This window comes from Schistocerca piceifrons, chromosome X (genome assembly GCF_021461385.2).
Source record: "Schistocerca piceifrons isolate TAMUIC-IGC-003096 chromosome X, iqSchPice1.1, whole genome shotgun sequence".
NCBI lineage: Eukaryota > Metazoa > Arthropoda > Insecta > Orthoptera > Acrididae > Schistocerca > Schistocerca piceifrons.
In genome coordinates this window covers 629,327,448-629,337,386 of record NC_060149.1, presented here as the reverse complement: position 1 = coordinate 629,337,386, position 9,939 = coordinate 629,327,448, and the positions used below count along the sequence as shown (strand labels likewise).

At 35.1% G+C, this 9,939-nt stretch overlaps 1 protein-coding gene across 1 annotated transcript in view; it reads right to left on the bottom strand.

Moving 5' to 3' along the window:
• Positions 1-6,294: 6,294 nt before the first annotated feature.
• The window catches only part of LOC124722546 (F-BAR domain only protein 2-like), a 313,554-nt gene continuing 309,909 nt past the window's right edge, over positions 6,295-9,939 (bottom strand). The window contains exon 19 of the mRNA XM_047247688.1: positions 6,295-7,780. Coding sequence (XP_047103644.1) covers positions 7,710-7,780 — 71 coding nt within the window. The 3' untranslated portion in view covers positions 6,295-7,709. The remainder of the gene's footprint in view (positions 7,781-9,939) is intronic.

Below are 9,939 nucleotides of genomic sequence, written 5' to 3'. Positions count from 1 at the left end.
GACACACATATAAACATTTCTTTCTAAATTCTAACAATAATATAATCTCAGCTCTATTTTAACTACTGATTCTAAAACATCAGAGGGAAATTAATGATACCATCTTGGTAACAGGTAATGGTGATTTCTTATATTACTGTCAAGGTCCATATTATGGCTATTACTCAGGACTCAAAAAATTTACTATGATTTGTTTGTATATAGTTTACAATTCATCCAAAAACAGAGGCCAAATAAGCAGTGTCACTATTGTGCTTTGAATTTTGTATAAGAAATAATTTCAGACAACTCTTGTTTAAACATATTTGCTACCAATGGGGAAAAATATTTTTCAGCAATTTTGGTTATAGAGTAAACACAACATCTTATGTAGGGCAAAATTTTGTAACCAATAATCTCTCTTAAATTCTTCACTTCACCATAAGTTTACATATAAATGGAAATATATTTTACCTTTTACAGACACAAAAATTTAATAAGAAAACAAAACATTTCACACAACAAAATAAGTTGTGTTATTCAACAGTCAAGAAACAGTATTTCAGGAAATATATTGCTGCTGCAAATTAATGTCACACAAACTTAGAATGATATATTCAAAATTATTACCTGGTATTTTGCTGTAAAATCTGCTTACTCAAGGAACAACAGAAGTTGTCTGTTGGGGGAAGAGAGGGTGGAGAGGGGTGTGAATGTGTGTGGGGAAGGACTTATTATGTGAAACTGATGTGCTCTATGTAACACAGCTATTGTAGAATGTCACAAAGACAAACAGATATCATAGCAATAACAAAAGTTCTCAAATACTACATTTACAATACAGTGGCACAAACATTGGACAATATACTTGAGATTTCAAACAACACTGACAAAAAAGGAACTTAGCGCAGTCCATTAAACTTTAATTTTTAATGCTTTGCAGCATATATAGTCACTGCACTCTAGAGTACACTGAACCATCATGGACCATACAATGTCACTTTGAGGATGGTACACTGCCACTCACTGGGCAAATTTTGGTTATTATCAGTTCTAGACACGTTAATTCTTTTATTTCAGCACTAACACAGTATTTGACACTATCAAATATGAGAATCTGCAGCCACCGTCAATACTGTGTTTTATGTTTGAAGTGGTTTTCCATTTTATTTTAGAGTCTAATTATCGTGGCAAAATATTTCCATACTAATTTCTACTGACATATTCCAATAAAAGTAAAGCAACACACAGTATATAGTAACATATTACAAATGAAGTCTTGTGAACATGTGATTTCATATAATTTTAAACGTACAAAATTAGATATTTTTGCTATTTCACAGATGCACCAATGCATTGATGCAAACCCACCCAACCATACAGCTCTGAAACTACTCAAATGAGAAAGATTAAACCACAAATTCTAAATTAATTTCAAAATGAAAAATTACATTGTTTGTGTTCTGCAAAACAGAGAGAGAGAGAGAGAGAGAGAGAGAGAGAGAGAGAGAGAGAGAGAGAGAGGGGGGGGGGAGAGGGGGGGGAGAGAGAGAGAGAGAGAGAGAGAGAGAGAGAGAGAGAGAGAGAGAGAGAGAGAGAGAGAGAGAAATGATTCAGAGCCATAAAAACTACTGATCAACTGTGCATCATTATGAGTAAATATTTACCTTTAGAATTCCAAAACGCGTGTATGAAATGTCCATTTGTAATGCAGTATATGATGTTTTCAGGGCAGATGAAGGAAAAAATTATGCAACACTGAAAAGTTTTACCAAATGTGGCTACTCTCTTCAATCCCCAGTCTCAGTCACAGCTATTGTAAAATAAACTACAGTGCACTCAAAATCAGCGTGACACCACATGAATATACTGGCGCTTCAGAAAACGTTAATGAAATGTTGAACTAGAAATATATATATTTCTGCACCATTTTCATGACTCAGATTTTTGTTTTGTTCTCTACAACACCAATGAAAATATTTATCTACCAACAACGTGACCGCCCCCAACACTGAAAAACTATTTTCAGTGTAGATTTCATCACTTTATTCCTACCATCCAGCATAATATTGAAAAATGCCTACATAATATTTTTGGAGTATTCTGACATCATTAATAAATTGTCTAATGTAATCCGAGTTCAGCACACAATCTGTCATATTAAATAACCACACCGCAAATTTGTCTCTAGTTGTGCAGTAAGTGACTGCACAAAACTATTTGGAATCACCTGTAGATTTGGAGTTCAAGGAATTTCACCACACCACTCCTTTTAACCAGAATTACCATGCAAAACACTGGACAGTATATAAATTATCACAAAGACAGAAATTGACTGACACACATTATTGTAATAACAGATTACAGGATTAGAATAACTGCCACATAATTAAGCTTAAAAAGCTTATAAAATATGGAAATTCTAGAGTATGAATCAGGTAGCTTTGAAAATTTACAAAATAACTGTAGAACCTCTCTATGAAATATGACAATACATGAAAATCTCTCCGTGAAAATGAAACAATGTGATCATAAGCAGAAAAGTAAAACCATGATGTACAGCAAAGGCCAAAATAAAATTTATGCTGGGTATCCAGCTCAAAAGTACTAAACAATTCCTGCATCATGACATCAGACAAATTTCAGGCCTGCAGAGGAAGGTGAGTATTTATTAAATCTTTCTGCCTCCTCAAACACTTAAGTTAACCATGGTTGTAAAAAAACAATGGAAGAAAGTGTTTGTCATCTCTTCATACATATAAAGAAATGTGTTTGCAAAACAAATACTTTGGGATATACAAAGAAAATAGACGCAGGTAACAAGCATACAGAATATTTTGAGTGAAACAGGACTATCATACCTTCCCTGTTTATTACATCAATACTGGAAAAATGGCCACTTTTTTTTTTTTTTTTTACACACACATTTAACACTGCAACAGCACTTATTTTAGAATGTTACTTTTCAGATCTGTGCATGTGATTCCAACAATAGCTTCAATGCTCGCTCTCCAGAGACAGTAAAACATCACTGCATCTTGCAGATCACTGGACCATATGAGGCATAATGCCAGACTGTTACAATTATTACACACAATCACAGTAAATACAGAGTTTTCAAGTACACTCATTAACAACTACTTTCAAGGTGTTAAATTTTAGACTTAATTTTTCCTCATTTCCTCTCTTTGAGACTAAAAAAAATTATCTGGAGAGAAGTGCCTATTGAGTAACTGCGAAAGTTAGTTTATGTAATGCAAATCCAGAGGCATAATCAACTTATCAAATGCATCCACAACAGTAGGACACGAAATTCAAAGTAACAAAATTAAATTTACTACTTTGATTTGTGTAATTTTAACATAGATTATGATTACATGAGTGATACAATTTAATTTAATTTAATATATATTTCAAATGTGAATAAAGTTCTTTTTCTTTTCTCTTTTCCCCTTTTTGTAGAGTCAGTATTGATACTGAGATTGTGTTTTAGAAAATTAAATATGACTGAACTTGTGAAAGAGGATTCTCAATTGAGATATTTTGTATCAATAGCTTATCCACTATTGTATGTCGGTGGAATTTCATAAAATGTGGACTACTGGTTTCACTGAATACATGCTGTTGTTATGTTTCACATTATAAATCAAACTTCAACAAAAACATTTAACAGTGTGATTGCTGAAGAGGGAGATTCAATGTGATGTTCAGCCTCTGACATCCATTAACTCAATTTGTAGATTCTCATGTGATACCAGTGGTATCAAAGTGGTTCTTACTGATCTGGAGTGGAAGCTCATCACTGACTGTTACATTTTAATGATACCAGTACTGACTGCAAAGACATGGCATATTTTTGTCAAAGGATTGTACTAACGGTCAAGAAATTTAGTATAGCTGTGGTTACCCTACTCTTAGAAGCAAATGAGAGAAATTAGTAGAAACACTATACCATAACTAAGAAACAAAAATGCATGCCAGCAATATCACAGATGAGAGTAAGGATAGAAGACATCACAGCTACATGCATAAATTTAAGCCTTCACAGAGATGAGCACAAATTTAAGCCTTTTAACAGATATGTTGCCAACTCTACAACAACATCATTATTAATTAAATTATTCACCGTGTTTTGACATTCAAACCATATTTCCTCTACATAAAATGAAATCTTATTACCTTCATGCAAAATCATTTTGCCTATATTTCATGTATTACTTTAATTAAAATCGCCACTTATCTCTACAAAATGTGTATTCATATCACTAAATAGATAAAAGACTTATGAATGACAGGAAGAATAGCAATTTTTACTTGATCTGATAGTTGGGAAAAGAGGAGGTAGAAACCCACATGAGAAGTGGACTGAGATTAATGGTACAATGATGAAAGTGGCCCTATATTAACCTAATTTGGACAGGTTTAACTAATGATAGAATTGACCAAATTTAAATGAACTTCATTTACCATCATAAACAGAACAGTGGTAAGGATTGACAAATATTTATCATCATACAATTTATGGTTAGTTTTCAGAAATATTCTTCACAGAATGAGGACAGTGTTATGGAAACAGGAACAGAAATTCTTGTAGCAATGTACGTGATCCCTATATTAAGAAAATAAGCAATTCTAACAGCACTGCACTACATAAATCAGTATTTGGATTTAAAGAAAAATGCTTCGATGAGAAGCAAAGCAAAGCAAAGCAAAGCAAAGCAAAGTAGTTACCTGAAGGTGGCAATGAACACTCACTCAGAGGAATGAGGAGGAGGAGATTAGTGTTTAACGTCCCGTCGACAGCGAGGTCATTAGAGACGGAGCGCAAGCTCGGGTGAGGGAAGGATGGGGAAGGAAATCGGCCGTGCCCTTTCAAAGGAACCATCCCGGCATTTGCCTGAAGCAATTTAGGGAAATCACGGAAAACCTAAATCAGGATGGCCGGAGACGGGATTGAACCGTCGTCCTCCCGAATGCGAGCCCAGTGTGCTAACCACTGCGCCACCTCGCTTGGTTTAGAGGAATGAGCTGTTCAATGATATCAAAAATTGTTTCAACACTATTCAGAAAGAAAGCTGTAACAATGCAGTGGTGTAGGCAACATGAGAAATGCATTCACATTCCACACAGTCTGATAAATCTTCTCTATGACAAAAATGTCTTTAGTTAAATCATCAGTTCACAAGAATGTTTGTAACATGCCATCAAAACAAATAGCTGAAAACATGCCAAATATATGGAACAAATCCCTCTTAGGCCATAATTTCAAATGTGTGAGAGGCTAGAAAGGTCAACAAAAGGAGAGAGTTAAAATTTACAATTTACATATCACGAATAATTCCACGTCTCAGTATTTTCTACATTCTGCCAAATAATATTGTTAATTCTGTGTGAACACTGTGAGCTTCAGTAAACAGAATACCAAAAGGAGGGGTTGCAGAGACAAGGGTACTAATATACTCTATTAAATAGAGAGAAAAACTGAGAATGTTCTTGAAACCATTTGAAATCATAAGCACATTACAAGATGTCAAATGACTGAGATTAGTATTAAAAAAAACTGTTTTGCAGTATTCATGCTGATTAAAAAATTCCTGGAATCTATTTAATTTTTCATAGTGTGCCACTTTGTACAGCAACAAAGAGGCAGCAAAAGTATAATGTATGTAATTAGTCAAACAGTTACACAGATCACTAATCAATTGTAGCAAAGATTTTCAAAATACTGAGAAATCCCAATGAGGCAGTTAAGCAATGCACTGAAACTAAATTTTATAATAACGCTATAGCTATTACCACTAGTACTACTTCTAAACTTTGGGAAAATTGTACTATCAAGTAAAAGTAATATTTAAAATTTCATTCCTCAAGGAAAGCAGGGCACCATTTATATGCAAACTAGTACTTCAGTTTTTACACTTAGTCTCTTGGCGACTGTTACACTTAAACCTTAGAAAAGGTACAGAATTACACTATTTCCTAGTTAGAAAAAAGCTTAGACCATCTTGTCAATTTTCAAACAGAGAAAAATCAGCACCAAACTTTTACACAGTCCTGATACTGACATTTGACAGTAAACAGTACACATGAAATACATTTAAGGACAAAAAAATGCAGAGTGAATTTGCATTAAATAATTACACTTTCTGCCTTTTTAAGGCACTGTTTCAATCCAGATTTGATTACATACAAATTTTTAATGCAATAATTGGTATAAATACCAAGAATTACAAACCTTCAAAAAGTTACACATATGAAGAGGCAATGTTCTTGAAAGGCAACATATGCAACAGAACTGATTTCCCATGTGATAGACACACAGATTGAAACTGTCTTAGTAAAGATACTTAAGCTTAACTGTCATTTATTCCCACTGGCATGATTCACTTTTTAATAGTTCATACAGCTGGGTATGGGAACCTGTGCATTTGACAGAAATTTCTTGGTGATACCATCAAGTTATGTTGTCTCAAAAACATATATGATGATATCCTTAAGACACAAAATTTAAAACTGTGCAGCTGTAGTATTACATTTAGAAAGTGAACATCTGTATTCAGCCAGAGTAAATGCAAACCATATATCTAAATACTGACAACTGACAAGCATTCTGTAATGGGAGGGGAGGAGGAGGACGAGGAGGAGGAGGATGAGTGGTGGAGAGAGATATTATATATATTATTTCTCATTCAACAATACATTCAGCCTTTTTGTTAGTTTGTAATTTTTCAGTGTACTTATAACCTGAAGTAAATGTGTGTAGTACCTTATACAGGAATCTTAAGTTACATTTAAACTTTATAACGATTAAAAATATCACATTTCAAATAGTTACACTTCTCTGAAAATTAATTATTTCAGTCTGATAACTACACAACATGACACAGATATGAAACAAATAACCCAGAACATATTTTGATTTAGGAAATAAGTCTCTACATGTATACCACTAAAATTTGCACCATTAAATGAGATTTCTTGTCACTAAAGGGAAAAATAAAGAAAGGAAAATATATACTCTTTGCACTGCAATACACACAAGCAACAGAATCACATAAGAAAAGAAAGAGTAAAACAAAGATAAGAGCTGATTATAGGCGGAATACTAGAAATTTTAAAGAACTGTATTGCATTGTTCTGCTGCCTTAGTGCCTATCTGTTCAATATTTCTCATTGTTTAGTATAAACATAAGAATGTAAATTAAGGCAGAATAAAAATTCCAACAATTTTCAGTGTGTTTCATACATGTTAAAAAAATCAGATTTGGATTTAAATACTTATAAAATAGCCATTTCACTTTTTAAATACATGAGTCAACTTATCTAATGTTTAAACTGTGGTATAAATTCACCCATCTGCACATCGTCAATGACATCCATTCACTCTTTTTTTTTCCTCAGTTAGCCTCAAGGAATCACTGTCCATTTCATAAGGACCAGTTATGTATTTTGAAAGGTTTTACCTGAAATGCCTTTCATAGTAACAGCATTATTGTACACATCATTTTACAATGAATTTAAAATACTCTTTATGATAAAATAAATGTTGAGGTATGACTTAGATTATTACAAACAGTCAATTTGGTACTTTGACTTTTTCAAATACACAACTGCAAATTTTCATATCACTCAATAGGTTTTCTCACATACACTCCATATTCACTGACACACACAGTCACTGGAACTAAACAAGTATGGAACTTATGAGTTTCCAAGAAACAGCACAGCTGCTAGCATTCTGATCCTGGTGGAGTTGCATACCTATTCCTTGGGTCAGGGTCACCATCACATATATACTTGCCTGAAACAGGTACCAAAATAAATTTCAGCAAGAAGACACATGATTTTTAGAACTTTCTCATTTTATAACCTTCTGTACAAATATTAGTTTTATGCTTGGTAATCATACACGTTTGCCAAACAAATATTTGTTCATCAACTTTGTTGAGAATCATATTTCACAAAACAGAATCAAAGATCATAAACCACATCTTATAAATTCACGTCACTTTGCATATGAAATAGTTCATTTCAGGGGGTTGACATGCACTTAATAATCATCGACACTGATGGTGGATTTAGGTATGACAGCATTTTAAAGGAGAATCAGATAGAACATTACAGAAATTCTTAGATGCAACTGAGAAACATATTTCAGCTACTGAACTAAACATGTCTGTCCTACAAGATGGCAGCATTACTGAGGTGGTGTTTTGGTTACAGATAATCTGTTATAATGTGTTCAAACATCACAAACATGCTTCAAACATCACAAAGCATCAACACTCCCACATTAGCATTCTTCTTGTGCTGTCTAAAACACACAGCATGTCTGTCAAAATGATAGTGCACATGACAAACAGCTGTGCAAGTGGATGAAATCCTCATTGTGTATGCAATAAGTACACAACTCATGAAATGCAGTTCAGGTTCAGTACTATGGTAGCTAACCAACAGACTCCATTCCAGATGGACACTAAAATTTCAGATATCCATAACACACTAGAAATCTACCTGTAGTTCAGAAAAGAGCGGGCAGGGGGAGGGGGGGCAGAGAGGAGAGAGAGAGACAGGTGGGGGGGGGGGAGAGAGGGAGTGAGAGAGAGAGAGAGAGAGAGAGAGAGAGAGAGAGAGAGAGAGAGAGAGAGAGAGAGAGAGAGAGAGAGAGGGGGGGGGGAGGGAGGGAGGGAGGGAGGGAGGGAGGGAGGGAGGGAGGGAGGGAGAGAGAGAGAGACTGGGGGGGGGGGGGCAACGACGGCAGAGGGCATGGGGAGAGTGCGGCAGAGTGGGGCGGGAGAGTGCGGCAGTGTGTGGAGGAAAGGGTGGCTGGGGGGGAGGGGACAGCAGAGGGGGGGAGGGGACGGCAGAGGGGGTAGAAACAACTGGATGGATGTGGCTAGTACTTAAAAAAATAATGAAATTACACAAAATTGTCACTCTCAAGTCAGAGGATGAACTGGTCATTATGGTATTAATTTTGGTACTGCCAATATCTATTACGACATTGTGCAGGTAAGCGAGTGTATCTGGGTCCAAGTGCAGGTGGACATGTCTAGTACATTATGTGCATTTGCAAAATCATCTACTGATAGGTGGTGGCCTATTCTTTCCGAGTAACTTCCATACAGCAAGTACACTGTTCTAATAATTCCTTGGTTACAATTAACCTTTTGTTAGTCGCATATGTATCTGTGATATACACGGACTAATTTATGTTCAATATTTCTGCAATAAATGGAGAAATGGAGATAAGTGCTTCATGGCCCAGACATCTTTCATCACATTATTATTGTTCCACAGAAGTTTCAAGCTTATCTCAATAATGCTGTGGTTGCTATGGGGCAGACCTCAAACGTGTACCATGTTGCATCAGTTAGATGTATCACACCAACTTGTGTAATGCATTGTTGCCACTATTGAATGCAACAACAGCATTGTTTAGAGCACACTCAAGCCAGTAGTTCTGTTATTGTCTGGTAGATGAGTGTACATTTCATTGTTACTACAATTCCTAGTCTTGAAAATGGGTATTGTGTATAATTCTGAGAATCTTAAGGATCATTCTTTTCAATGATGATGTCTCCACTGAACATCATTTTGTAGAAATTGATTCTGAAACTGAAGACATGACTGGAACAATATCTGTAGACTCAGACACAGATCATTAAGTCGATGAAGGGAAAACTGATGTAGTACAGGAAAGTGAAGAAAATTATTACTTGGGCGAGTACAAAAGGAGATGATGATGATGATGATGATGATGATGATAATAACAACAACAACAACATAGTAATGATGATATAAAAACATATCTATTATTTTACTTCAAGTAAGTATGGAATAAATGGAGACATGTGCCTTGGGAAACAACACAGTGATGGGTCTATAATACACTGACCAAACTGCCTGGGGTAGTGGGAAACGAAAAGAATATGATGACTGAATTTGATTGCTGGAGCC